Raw genomic sequence first — 13965 nt, 5'->3', positions numbered from 1 at the left:
ATTTTTCACCGTGACCATGGACTACTTCACTTAGTTCCGCTGTAATATTGCATACCTATTCTATCATCTTTTTAATAAGGTCATGCACCTACAAAATGTTATAATTAAATTAAATGTATGTACTTAATTTTTGTTCCCCATTTCATAGCATCAAAGGTTTGAAACAACTCTGAATCATGCCTTCGAGCAGCTCGGAGAGGTTAGTGAGTAGTGCATGGAATTAAGTTGCCATGGTAAAAATAAACAGTTAAGTCTTCAATTCACATTTCAACAACACATACATTCCTTGAGACATTACTTGCTACAACAAACCACGTTTTTTATGTGTAGTGTAATTAAAGTATCACAATGATTCCTCCAGCTGATTCTCTGCTGAAATATGACAACCCAGTCTTGGTGAGCAGAAACACAGAAAAGAAGTCACCAAAGGTACGATAATGTTAACAAAATACTTTTTGAATGCTGGCTGCTAACGTTAGTTACAGTAGCTATAGGTAGCTAAATGTATCCATCTAGTGGTATCTAACATACATTACGTGCACTGTCATTACTTTGAAATCAATGTCATGCCAATGTTCCTGCAATGTTCCTAGTGAGCTGTGAGAGGTCAAACAATTGTCTTTGCTTTTTTCAACATCAAATTGGCTGAAGATGGATGTTCTTCTAATCTAAATGATGTGTACTGCAAATTCAGGCACGGCCTCTGAAAGTGGCCCCACCACAGCCTGCCATGACTGGCCCTGTGCCACCTCCACCCAAACCCAAGATCCCCTCAGCCGATGCCAACAAACAGCAAACCGAGGAGATCCTCAATGCCATACTACCACCCAGGTATGACATGACACGCTCACATCTTCACTAATAAACACCCTTCTCCCTATTTCTTCCCCTTAGGGAAATTAACCAATATTCCCGGTTTTGCAAAACCTGAAATCTGGCAACCCTGGGTTAATCTGAGTTCTACCACTGTTACAGGGAATGGATGGAGACCAACCAGCTGTGGGTGCAGCAGGTGTCCAGCACGCCGTGTACCCGCATGGATGTGGTACACCTACAGGAGCAGCTGGATCTGAAGCTGCAGCAAAGACAGGCCAGGGAGACAGGCATCTGCCCAGTCCGCAGGGAGCTCTACTCCCAGTGCTTCGGTAAGGAGAGAGGGGAAGGAAATATGAGATGCAAGGATGGTAGTAATAGTAGAAAAGTGTGTTGGATGCAAATCCTAAAGCCGGGCCAGTTTCCAGGAGGAACTAGATTAGGCTAGCCTAAACCTGGTCCTGAACTAAAAAGCTATTTCACTGGGTTTAATCTGTGTCCGGGAAACTGGCCCTAAAGAATGTTGTATTGTGAGTTTCTGTGTTTAAAACTCTATCCCATTGATTGTCTGTAGATGAGTTGATCAGACAGGTAACCATCAACTGTGCTGAGAGAGGACTGCTGTTGTTGCGTGTGCGAGACGAAATCCGTATGACCATTGCTGCTTACCAGACACTGTACGAGAGCAGTGTGGCCTTTGGCATGAGAAAAGCCCTGCAGGCCGAGCAGGGCAAATCTGACATGGAGAAGAGAGTAAGGAAATGGGACACAAACAAACATGACACTTTTCAAAAAAAAAAGAGCATTTTCCGACCTTTGCATCATTGTAGATTAACCTCTACATTCAGAATGCTTGACCTGTCTGCAGTGTCACTGGGAAACTTTTCAAGCGACCAAGCTAGTGTAGACCAGCAGAGGGCACCATCTTTCTAACCCTCTTGGCTGCATTTACACAGGCAGCCCAATTCTGTTATTTTTTTACCACTAATTGGTCTTTTGACCAATCACATAATCTTTTCACAGATCTTTTTCAGAGTTGATCTGATTGGTCAAAAGACCAATTAGTGAAAAGAAAGATCAGAATTAGGCTGCCTGTCTAAGCCCAGCCCATGACGTCAGAGAACACTCAGCTTTTACCACTTCATCTCACAGATAAAGCTAAAGATAGTGAATGAGGAGAAACAATCCAAGTGAATGGACTGCTGCACCATTGAATGATTAAAAACCTTTATTACCCGAAAGTGAATTTTATTTGCATCTACTTGTGTAGATCTCCGATTTGCAGAACGAGAAGCGGGACCTGGAGAGACAGGTTAACGAGCAGAAGGCCAAGTGTGAGGCCATCGAGAAGAGGGAGACTGAGAGACGGCAGGTGGAGGAGAAAAAACACACAGAGGAGATTCAGTTCCTGAAGAGGACCAACCAGCAGCTCAAGGTAAATGCGCTCAGTCATCATCACTGTGCGAACTTGCCAACTCCTATGGGCATTGTCGCGCCAAATAACTTATAGAAACTCTTTCAAATTAAATCAATCAATTGATGTCATTTGAAATATACTTAACAAAACTATAAACGCAACATCAAAAGTGTTGATCCCATGTTTCATGAGCTGAAATAAATTATCCCAGACATTTTCCACACGCACAAAAAGCGTATTTCTCTCAAATGTTGTGCACAAATTTGTTTACATCCCTGTTAGTGAGCATTTCTCCTTTGCCAAGATAATCCATCCAGCTGACAGGTGTGGCATATCAAGAAGTTGAATAAGTAGCATGATCATTGCACAGGTGCAACTTGTACTGGGGACAATAAAAGACCACTCTAAAATGTGCAGTTTTGTCACAACACAATGCCACAGATGTCAAAACGTTTGAGGGAGCGTGCAATTGGCATGCTGACTACAAGAATGTCCACCAGAGCTGTTGCCAGAGAATTGAATATTAATTTCTCTACCATAAGCCAACTCCGTCATTTTAGAGAATTTGGCAGTAAGTCCAACCGGCTCAACAACAGACCACGTGTAACCACGCCAGCCTAGGACCTCCACATCCGGCTGGGCTTCTTCACCTGCGGGATCTTCTGAAACCAGCCCAACCGGACAGCTGATGACACTGTGGGTTTGCACAAGCAAATCATTTCTGCACAAACTGTCAGCTTCTCTGCGTGCTCGTTGTCCTCACAAGGGTCTTGACCTGACTGCAGTTCGGCGTCGTAACGGACTTCAGTGGACAAATGCTCACCTTTGATGGCCACTGGCACGCTGGAGAAGGGTGCGCTTCACAGATTAATCCCCGTTTCAACTGTACCAGGCCGATGGCAAACAGCGTGTATGGCATTGTGTGGGCGAGTGATTTGCTGATGTCAACGTTGTGAATAGAGTGCCTCATGGTGGCGGTGGGATTATGGTATGGGCAGGCATAAGATACGGACAACAAACACAATTGCATTTTATTGATGGCAATTTGAATGCACAGAGATAACGTGACGTGATCCTGAGGCCCATTGTCGTGGCATTCATCCGCCGCTATCACCTCACATTTCAGCATGATAATGCACGGCCCCATGTCACAAGGATCTGTACACTATTCCTGGAAGCTGAAAATGTCCCATTTCTTCCATGGCCTGCATACTCACCAGACATGTCACCCATTGAGCATGTTTGGGATGCTCTGGATCGTCATGTACGACAGCGTGTTCCAGTTCATGTCAATATCCAGCAACTTCACCCAGCCATTGAAGAGGAGTGGGACAACATTCCACAGGCCACAATCAACAGCCTGATCAACTCTATGCGAAGGAGATGTGTCGTGCTGCATAAGGCAAATGGTGGTCACACCAGATACTGACTGGTTTTCTGATCCACGCCCCTACCTTTAAAAAAAAAAAGGTAACTGTGACCAACAGATGCATATCTGTTTTCCCAGTCATGTGAAATCCATAGCGTAGGGCCAAATTAATGTCAATTGACTGATTTCCTTATATGAACTGTAACTCAGTAAAATCTTTGAAATTGTTGCATGTTGCATTTATACTTTGTTCAGTATACAGTACCAGTCAAAAGTTTGGACACAAACTCATTCAAGGTTTTTATTTTTTAAAACTATTTTCTACATTGTAGAATAATAGTGATGACATCAACTATGAAATAACACATATGGAATCATGTAGTAACCAAAGAAGTGTTAAACAAATCAAAATATTTTATATTTGAGATTCTTCAAATAGCCACACTTTGCCTTGATGACAGCTTTGCACACTCTTGGCATTCTCTCAACCAGCTTCACCTGGAATGCTTTTCCAAAGGTCTTGAAAGAGTTCCCACATATGCTTAGCACTTGTAGGCTGCCTTTCCTTCACTCCGCCATCCGACTCATCCCAAACCATCTCAATTGGGTTGAGGTCGGGGGATTGTGGAGGCCAGGTCATCTGATGCAGCACTCCATCACGCTCCTTCTTGGTAAAATAGGCCTTACACAGCCTGGAGGTGTGTTGGGTCATTGTCCTGTTGAAAAATAAATGATAGTTCCACTAAGCCCAAACCAGATGGGATGCCGTATCGCTGCAGAACACATGCGGAGATCATCTGTTCACCCACACCCCGTCTCACAAAGACAAGGCGGTTGGAACCAAAAATCTCAAATTTGGACTCCAGACCAAAAGACACATTTCCACCGGTCTAATGTCCATTGCTTGTGATTCTTAGCCCAAGCAGGTCTCTTCTTCGTATTGGTGTCCTTTAGTAGTGGTTTCTTTGCAGCAATTCGACCATGAATCCTTCCTAAGTTTGAGTTATTCACTGCACTAGCACACTCCGCCAACCCTGATGTTCTAGCAGTGTCTGAATTCTGGCTTAGGAAGGCCACCAAAAATGCAGAGATTTCCATCCCCAACTACAACATTTTCCGTCTCGATAGAACTGCCAAAGGGGGTGGGGTTGCAATCTACTGTAGAGATAGCCTGCAGAGCTCTATCGTACTATCCAGGTCTGTGCCCAAACAGTTTGAGCTTCTACTGCTAAAAATCCACCTTTCCAGAAATAAGTCTCTCACTGTTGCCGCTTGCTACAGACCCCCCTCAGCCCCGAGCTGTGCCCTGGACACCATATGTGAACTGATTGCCCCCCCATCTATCCTCAGAGTTCGTACTGCTTGGTGACCTAAACTGGGATATGCTTAACACCCCAGCCAACCTACAATCTAAACTAGATGCCCTCAATCTCACACAAATGATCAACGAACCTACCAGGTACAACCCTAAATCTGTAAACATGGGCACCCTCATAGATATCATCCTGACAAATTTACCCTCTAAATACACCTCCGCTGTCTTCAACCAGGATCTCAGCGATCACTGCCTTATTGCCTGCGTCCGTAATGGGTCCGCAATCAAACAACCACCCCTCATCACTGTCAAACGCTCCCTAAAACACTTTAGCGAGCAGGCCTTTCTAATTGACCTGGCCCGGGTATCCTGGATGGATATTGACCTCATTCCGTCAGTAGAGGATGCCTGGTTGTTCTTTAAAAGTGCTTTCCTCTCAATCTTAAATAAGCATGCCCCATTCAAAAAACTCAGAACTAAGAACAGATGTAGCCCCTGGTTCTCCTCAGACTTGACTGCCCTTGACCAGCACAAAAACATCCTGTGGCGTACTGCATTAGCATCGAACAGCCCCCGCGATATGCAACTTTTCAGGGAAGTCAGGAACCAATATACACAATCAGTTAGGAAACCAAAGGCTAGCTTTTTCAAACAGAAATTTGCATCCTGTAGCACTAACTCCAAAAAGTTTTGGGACACTGTAAAGTCCATGGAAAATAAGAGCACCTCCTCCCAACTGCACTGAGGCTAGGAAACACTGTCACCACCGATAAATCTACGATAATCGAGAATTTCAACAAGCATTTTGCTACGGCTGGCCATGCTTTCCACCTGGATACCACTACCCCGGACACCAGCTCTGCACCCTCCGCTGCAACTTGCCCATGCCCCCCCGCTTCTCCTTCACACATATTCAGACAGCTGATGTTCTGAAAGAGCTAAAAAATCTGGACCCCTACAAATCAGCTGGGCTAGACAATTTGGACCCTTTCTTTCTAAAATTAGCCGCCGAAATTGTCGCAACCCCTATTACTAGCCTGTTGAACCTCTTTCGTAACGTCTGAGATCCCCAGAGATTGGAAAGCTGCCGCGGTCATCCCCCTCTTCAAAGAGGGTGACACTCTAGATCCTAACTGTTATAGACCTATATCCATCCTGACCTGCCTTTCGAAAGTATTTGAAAGCCAAGTTAACAAACAGATCACCGACCATTTCGAATCCCACCGTACCTTCTCCGCTATGCAATCCGGTTTCCGAGCTGGTCATGGGTGCACATCAGCCAAGGTCCTAAACGAAATTATAAACGCGATTGATAAAAGACAGTACTGCGCAGCCGTCTTCATCGACCTGGCCCAGGCTTTCGACTCTGTCAACCACCGCATTCTTATTGGCAGACTAAATAGCCTTGGTTTCTCAAATGACTGCCTCGCCTGATTCACCAACTACTTCTCAGATAGAGTTCAATGTGTCAAATCGGAGGGCCTGTTGTCTGGACCTCTGTCCGTCTCTATGGGCGTGCCACAGGGTTCAATTCTCGGGCCGACTCTATTCTCTGTGTATATCAATGATGTCGCTCTTGCTGCTGGTGACGCTCGGATCCACCTCTATGCGGACGACACCATTTTGTATACATCTGGCCCTTCATTGGACACTGTGTTAACAAACCTCCAAATGAGCTTCAATGCCATACAACACTCCTTCCGTAGCCTCCAACTGCTCTTAAACACTAGTAAAACTAAATGCATGCTCTTCAACCGAACGCTGCTTGCACCCGCACACCCAACTAGAATCACTACTCTCGGCGGGTCTGACCTAGAGTATGTGGACAACTACAAATACCTAGGTGTCTGGTTAGACTGTAAACTCTCCTTCCACACTCACATTAAGCATCTCCAATCCAAAGTTAAATCTAGAATCGGCTTCCTATTTCGCAACAAAGCCTCCTTCACTCATGCTGCCAAACATGTCCTCGTAAAACTGACTATCCTACCGATCCTTGACTTCGGCGATGTCATTTACAAAATAGCCTCCAACACCCTACTCAGCAAATTGGATGTAGTCTATCACAGTGCCATCCGTTTTGTCACCAAAGCCCCATATACTACCCACCATTGTGACCTGTACGCTCTTGTTGGCTGGCCCTCACTACATATTCGTCGCCAAACCCACTGGCTCCAGGTCATCTATAAATCACTGCTAGGCAAATCCCCGCCTTATCTTAGCTCATTGGTCACCATAGCAACACCCACCCGTAGTCTGCGCTCCAGCAGGTATATCTCACTGGTCATCCCCAAAGCCAAGACCTCCTTTGGCCGCCATTCCTTCCAGTTCTCTGCTGCCAATGACTGGAACGAACTGCAAAAATCTCTGAAGCTGGAGACTCCCTCACTAACTTTAAACATCAGTTGTCAGAGCAGCTTACCGATCACTGCACCTGTACACAGCCTTTCTGAAATTAGCCCACCCAACTACCTCATCCCCATATTGTTATTTATTTTGCTAATTTGCACCCCAGTATCTCTATTTGCACATCATCTTTTGCACATCTATCATTCCAGTATTATACGAAATTGTAACTATTTTGCACTATGGCCTATTTATTGCCTTACCTCCATAATTTACTACATTCGCACACACTGTATATATATTTTCTGTTGTATTTTTGACATTGTTTCATTTTACCCCATATGTAACTCTGTTGTTGTTTTTAATCGCACTGCTTTGCTTTATCTTGGCCAGGTCGCAGTTGTAAATGAGAACTTGTTCTCAACTGGCTTACCTGGTTAAATAAAGGTGAAAAAATAAAATTAAAATGAAGGCCTGATTCACACAGTACCCTCTGAACAGATGATGTTGAGATGTGTCTGTTACTTGAACTCTGTGAAGCATTTATTTGGGCTGCAATTTCTGAGGCTGGTAACTAATGAACTTATCCTCTGCAGCAGAGGTATCTCTGGGCCTTCCATTCCTGTGGCAGTCCTCATGAGAGCCAGTTTCATCATAGCGCTTGATGGTTTTTGCGACTGCACTTGAAGAAACTTTCAAAGTCCTTGAAATGTTCCGTATTGATTGACCTTAATGTCTTAAAGTAATGATGGACTGTCGTTTCTCTTTGCTTATTTGAGCTGTTCTTGCCATAATATGGACTTGGTCTTTTACCAAATAGGGTTATCTTCTGTATAACCCCCCCCCCCCTACCTTGTCACAACACAACTGATTGCCTCAAACGCATTAAGACGGAAATAAATTCCACAAATGAACTTTTAAGAAGGCACACCTGTTAATTGAAATGAACTCCAGGTGACTACCTCATGAAGCTCATTGAGAGAATGCCAAGAGTGTGCAAAGCTGTCAAGGCAAAGGGTGGCTATTTGAAGAATCTCAAATATAACATTGATTTGTTTAACACTTTTGGTTACTACATGAATCCATATTTGTTATTTCATAGTTATGTCTTCACTATTATTCTACAATGTAAAAATAAAGAAAACCCCTTGAATGAGTAGGTGTGTCCAAACTTTTGACTGGTAGTGTACATGTATATTATTCAAAATATGCAGCCAACAGCTGTACAGATATTGCTGGAAAACTTCTCTGCAGATTCCATTTTGTCATCATAATTACACTTATCCCACATTTCCGCTTTATAAATACACTATATGACCAAAAGTATGTAGACACCTGCTCATTCCAAAAATCATGGCCATTAATATGGAGTAGGTCCCCCCTTTGCTGCTATAACAGCCTCCACTCTTCTTTTCCACTAGCTGTTGGAACATCGCTGCAGGGACTTGCTTCCATTCAGCCACGAGCATTAGTGAGGTCAGATACTGATGTTGGGCGATTAGGCCTGGCTCGCAGTCAGCGTTCCAATTAATCCCAAAGGTGTTTGATGGGGTTGAGGTCAGGGCTCTGTGCGGGCCAGTCAAGTTCTTCCCCACTGATCTCGACAAACCATTTCTGTATGGACCTCACTTTGTGCACGGGGGCATTGTCATGCTGAAACAGGAAAGGGCCTTCCCCAAACTGTTGCCACAAAGTTGGAAGCACAGAATCGTCTAGAATGTCATTGTATGCTGTAGTGTTAAGGTTTCCCTTCACTGGAACGGGCCGAGCCCGAACCATGAAAAACAGCCCCAGACCATTATTCCTCCTCCACCAATCTACAGTTGGCACTATGCATTCGGGCAGGTAGCGTTCTCCTGGCATTCGCCAAACCCAGATTAATCTGTTGGTGAAATGTGATTCATCACTCCAGAGAACACGTTTCCACTGCTCGAGAGTCCAATGGTGGTAAGCTTTACACCACCCCAGCCGACGCTTGGCTGCTTGGCCATGGAAAACCCATTTCATGAAGCTCCCAACGAACAGTTCTTGTGCTGAAGTTGCTTCCAGAAGCAGTTTGGAACTACATGCGTCAGCACTCGGCGGTCTCGTTCTGTGAGCTTGTGTGGCCTACCACTTTGCGGCTGAGCCGTTGTTGCTCCTAGAAGTTTCTACTTAACAATAACAGCACTTAGTTGACCGGGGCAGCTCTAGCAGGGCAGGAATTTGATGAACTGACTTCTTGGAAAGGTGGCATCCTATGACGGTGCCACATTGAAAGTCACTGAGCTCTTCAGTAAGGGCATTCTACTGCCAATGTGTTGTTTTTGGAGATTGCATGGCATATATAGTGTATATTTGATAGATATTTTTAACATTTAAATTTCTTATCCTTTACAGGCCCAGCTGGAGGGGATCATTGCCCCAAAAAAAGTGACCACTTCATTCCACAAGTGATCTGTAAGCGGCAGATTTCAGATGGTCCGACACAGCATTATATAATAAAAGTCTACTTCAAAGATAAAGCCTTGCGTTTCTATAGCAGAACAAAACAACTCAAATCATTTCTGTTCATATTATTTTTTATGGTATGACATTGTAGATTTGAAGATGTTTTTTTCAAAAGTGCAGTACATAACCTGGGTGCCAATGAGTTTCTGCTCTCTTGCCAACTCATGGAATTGTCATGCCAAATTTGACAGTTCCATAAGGAGTTAGCAAAAGAACGAAAACAGACTGGCACCCAGGCTTTGCACTGCGAAGTGAAAGGATGACACTCAGCCTTTCACTTCGCAGTGAAGCTCCATATAAGTTTAAGTAATAGTTTGACGCAACAGTGATTGTGTCACTTCGTTGAAGGTCACTCAGGATCAGGTTAATGCATCAAGTGATTCACTTGATTAAGAGATTAATAAGAACCTAATGCACTCAATGCCCCCTCACCCAAATCACTTTCCATCAAGATACCAAGGGTAGGTACCAAGACACCTTCAAACAATTAATTACAATGACAGGGTCATTAAAATAAGGACTTATTAGAAAATGTCCCAGTTTGGTCTCTTGGACCCCAGACTAGCGCTTCAATCTCTTGGCTTTCTTGCCCTCACTGGGCGCCGTAGGAATCTTTCTGTTCTTGTTCTTGTTCTTGACATTGTGTGTTTTGTAATAGCGTGTTCCAACTTTCTTCACCTTCTGAGCACGATCCGCTGCTCTCCTCTGCAGAGAGAGAGGGAGATAAAGAAGACAAATGAGTGAGATTGAAGCCTGAGGAAGAACAGTGCCTTCCTTCATTCCATTAACATTAGCGGTAGGTGAGCGGCCATCCATCGGAGGCATCCAGTCTAGATAGATGGGTCTGTTTGACGTCAAACAGCGGGTAAGGGAACACGCAGTACCTGCTTGGATGTTAGACTTCTGTGTGGACGCGTTGGCTCCTCCGCCTCCTCGATTTTCCTCTTCTTGCCGACCTGTGTTACGGCTGAGGAACAAATGGTTGGCCAGTAAGTGGATGACCCATAGGCATGGAATTACTAAATCAGTTAATAGGACATTCCCATTCTATTTTTATGGTATGATTGCTTGTTTGGTTTCAGTTTGACAGTGGTCTTTGGCCAAATATCTACTCCAATGATATATTTTATCTGCTGCTACCCATGAAGACTTGTAAAGTCTGTGTATTTTGTGTAAAGGAAGGTGCCCTTTCATTTTAGATGGAATACATTTACCGGGGTTAAAGCAACAACAAAAAAAACATGACTGAAACTTAAGTCGATCTCAGATTGATTGTCTGCAGAGCCAAGTTAACCTCCCCTTTCATGTAAAAAAAAAAAGTAATGACCATCATGCTTTTAGGAAAAGAAGATCATTTTGTACATGTATTAAACTGCAAGTTTTACCAATTCCAGTCCTTTTCAATTGGAAATATAACAAAAAAGAATCCATACGACAGAAATCCATCACAGTGACAGAACTTTAACCCCTGCATTTGAGATGTCAGGTTGGCCATAAGCACACCAAGGAAAATCACAAGTTGAAATGAAGTTGTTACCTTTAGGTTGTGGTTTATTCGCCGCCTGCTTCACTTTCATGTCTGTGAGCACTTTGTCAGAGAGTGCCTTCGGAATCCTGTAAAAAAAAAAAAAAGTAGAAAGAGACGTCACATATCATCTCATTACTTCCTACACATCCAGACAGTCCCGTTGGAATTCACTGAGCCGACAATGGAAAGCAAATTGGCCGCAGACGACTCTTATTTGACATTGTTGAGCGAGGGATTGAGCTAAAGTTCACCAGCGAGAGAGACGGTGGGTGAGTGTGCGAAACAACGTGACATAAATGGTGATGAAAACCCCATCGATCAGACAGAACGGTATGAGCAGCTGCCAATCCCCAGTTGCCTGGACAGTGGAAAACGTGGCATGTTTCACCTCAAAGGACCCAGTCACCCTTCATCTCTCTCTCTAGGACTTCATCTCAAATGGCACCCTATTTCCTACATAGAGCACTACTTTTGGTGCACTATATAGGGAATAGGGTGCCATTTGGGCCAGATCTATGCCCGTCTTTTGGACAAGCTCTGGGGTTGATGTGCTTTATCATTTTATAAGCCCACATCTTCAAAACAAGACTGAAATGATAAGTGGTGGGGAGAACTGAGAAGAATAAGACAAACCGGATGGCGGAGAAGCGCTTGAGTCTGGCCCGGTCCAGGAACTGCTTGTACTTTGCAATCTTCCCATCCAGCTCGCGGATCGTCTCACGTGAACTCTTTTTTTCCTCCACCTTGGCAGGCTGACCGGCTGGGGTGGTGGCGGAGGCCTCAGCGTCTCCAGCTGCTGTCTCCCCATCCCCCTGCTCTTCATTTTCCTCTTCCTCATCTTCGCTATCCTTCTCCACGTCCGAGCCGGACAGGTCCGAGAAAACTAGGTTGTCGTTCTCCACGGGCGCCAGGTCATCGTCGTTGAACTCGGGCGCCACATTGATCTTACCGAAGTTCTGCCGGACGTTGGAGAGGATCTTCTGCACCTGCTCATGTTTGTGTTTCTGCTGCTGCTGGGCCTCCTGCTCGGCCGACACTGCAGCCACCACCTCCTCGCTCTGCTCCTCTGTTGCTGCTCCTTCCTGTACACGCTCTGTACCTTCTGGTGCCCCCTCCACTGGGAGTTTCTCCTTGCCCTGAAAACACACCAGTCAGTACAGCTTTCATAATCATGGCTAGGTTCCGATTCTTCTGAAGTGCGCACTAGCACATTCATTTGCATGGATTTAAAAACAATGCCATCTTGTTGCTCACCTGAGAGGACCATAACGGAAATAAGACTTTGGGTTTTAGCCTCAATCATTTTAATGTATGCATTGTTGTCCCCGGCTTGAGCAGCTTTATATCTATTTTTACTTATCAAATAAAAACAACTTGAGCAAAGTCAGTCAATGTGACCATACAAGCATGCACTCTTGCCCAATCTTGGCAATGCATGTGATGATATTTTACATTTAGCCAGAGGGTGGCAGACTATAACCAGAGCATGTGCTAACATTACTGTTGGGAATGTCTTTTTGTTTTGGTATGCGAGACAGAGGGTTTTATTGCAGCCGTTTGTCCACCTCTCACCTCATGCTCTCCCTCACAACCAGGGGGTTTTACGAAGAAGGGGATGCGTCCTCTCTGCCAGTCGTTCAGCACCATCTTGGAGACACAGGGAAGGTCTGGCTCACCCCCCTGCCACAGATAATGCATTAGGGAAACATGAGAATAAAATAAAGTAGGAATAAATGGAGGGTCCTTATATACAGTTGAAGTCGGAAGTTTACACACACTTAGGTTGGAGTCATTAAAACTTGTTTTTCAACCACTCCACACATTTCTTGTTAACTAACTATAGTTTTGGCAAGTTGGTTAGGACATCTACTTTGTGCATGCAACAATTGTTTACAGACAGATTATTTCACTTATAATTCACTGTATCACAATTCCAGTGGGTCTGAAGTTTACATACACTAAGTTGACTGTGCCTTTAAACAGCTTGGAAAATTCCAGAAAATGATGTCATGGCTTTAGAAGCTTCTGATAGGCTAATTGACATCATTTGTCAATTGGAGATGTACCTGTGGATGTACACTGCTCAAAAAAATAAAGGAACACTTAAACAACACATCCTAGATCTGAATGAATGAAATAATCTTATTAAATACTTTTTTCTTTACATAGTTGAATGTGCTGACAACAAAATCACACAAAAATTATCAATGGAAATCAAATTTATCAACCCATGGAGGTCTGGATTTGGAGTCACCCTCAAAATTTAAGTGGAAAACCACACTACAGGCTGATCCAACTTTGATGTAATTTCCTTAAAACAAGTCAAAATGAGGCTCAGTAGTGTGTGTGGCCTCCACGTGCCTGTATGACCTCCCTACAATGCCTGGGCATGCTCCTGATGAGGTGGCGGATGGTCTCCTGAGGGATCTCCTCCTAGACCTGGACTAAAGCATCTGCCAACTCCTGGACAGTCTGTGGTGCAACGTGGCATTGGTGGATGGAGCGAGACATGATGTCCCAGATGTGCTCAATTGGATTCAGGTCTGGGGAACGGGCGGGCCAGTCCATAGCATCAATGCCTTCCTCTTGCAGGAACTGCTGACACACTCCAGCCACATGAGGTCTAGCATTGTCTTGCATTAGGAGGAACCCAGAGCCAACCGCACCAGCAGATGGTCTCACAAGGG

At 44.5% G+C, this 13965-nt stretch overlaps 2 protein-coding genes across 2 annotated transcripts in view; one reads left to right on the top strand and one right to left on the bottom strand.

Annotated features, from left to right (window-relative positions):
• Positions 1–348: 348 nt before the first annotated feature.
• Positions 349–9696, top strand: LOC311140008 (axonemal dynein light intermediate polypeptide 1; the record flags this gene model as incomplete). Its single annotated transcript, XM_084174982.1, has 6 exons — positions 349–429; positions 695–831; positions 976–1145; positions 1388–1566; positions 2084–2248; positions 9640–9696. The coding sequence occupies 6 exons, from the start codon at positions 349–351 to the stop codon at positions 9694–9696; spliced, it is 789 nt and encodes a 262-aa protein (XP_084031108.1).
• Positions 9697–9755: 59 nt separating this feature from the next.
• The window catches only part of LOC311139871 (nucleolar GTP-binding protein 2-like), a 29654-nt gene continuing 25444 nt past the window's right edge, over positions 9756–13965 (bottom strand). The window contains exons 12-16 of the mRNA XM_084174861.1: positions 12851–12958; positions 11912–12414; positions 11288–11364; positions 10635–10717; positions 9756–10455 (exon numbers count right to left, since the gene is read on the bottom strand). Of these exons, the coding sequence (XP_084030987.1) occupies positions 10312–10455; positions 10635–10717; positions 11288–11364; positions 11912–12414; positions 12851–12958 (915 nt within the window). The 3' untranslated portion in view covers positions 9756–10311. The remainder of the gene's footprint in view (positions 10456–10634; positions 10718–11287; positions 11365–11911; positions 12415–12850; positions 12959–13965) is intronic.

Source organism: Coregonus lavaretus, assembly GCF_964263955.1.
Source record: "Coregonus lavaretus genome assembly, chromosome: 13".
Taxonomy (NCBI): domain Eukaryota; kingdom Metazoa; phylum Chordata; class Actinopteri; order Salmoniformes; family Salmonidae; genus Coregonus; species Coregonus lavaretus.
This window is presented reverse-complemented; position numbering and strand designations above follow the sequence as displayed.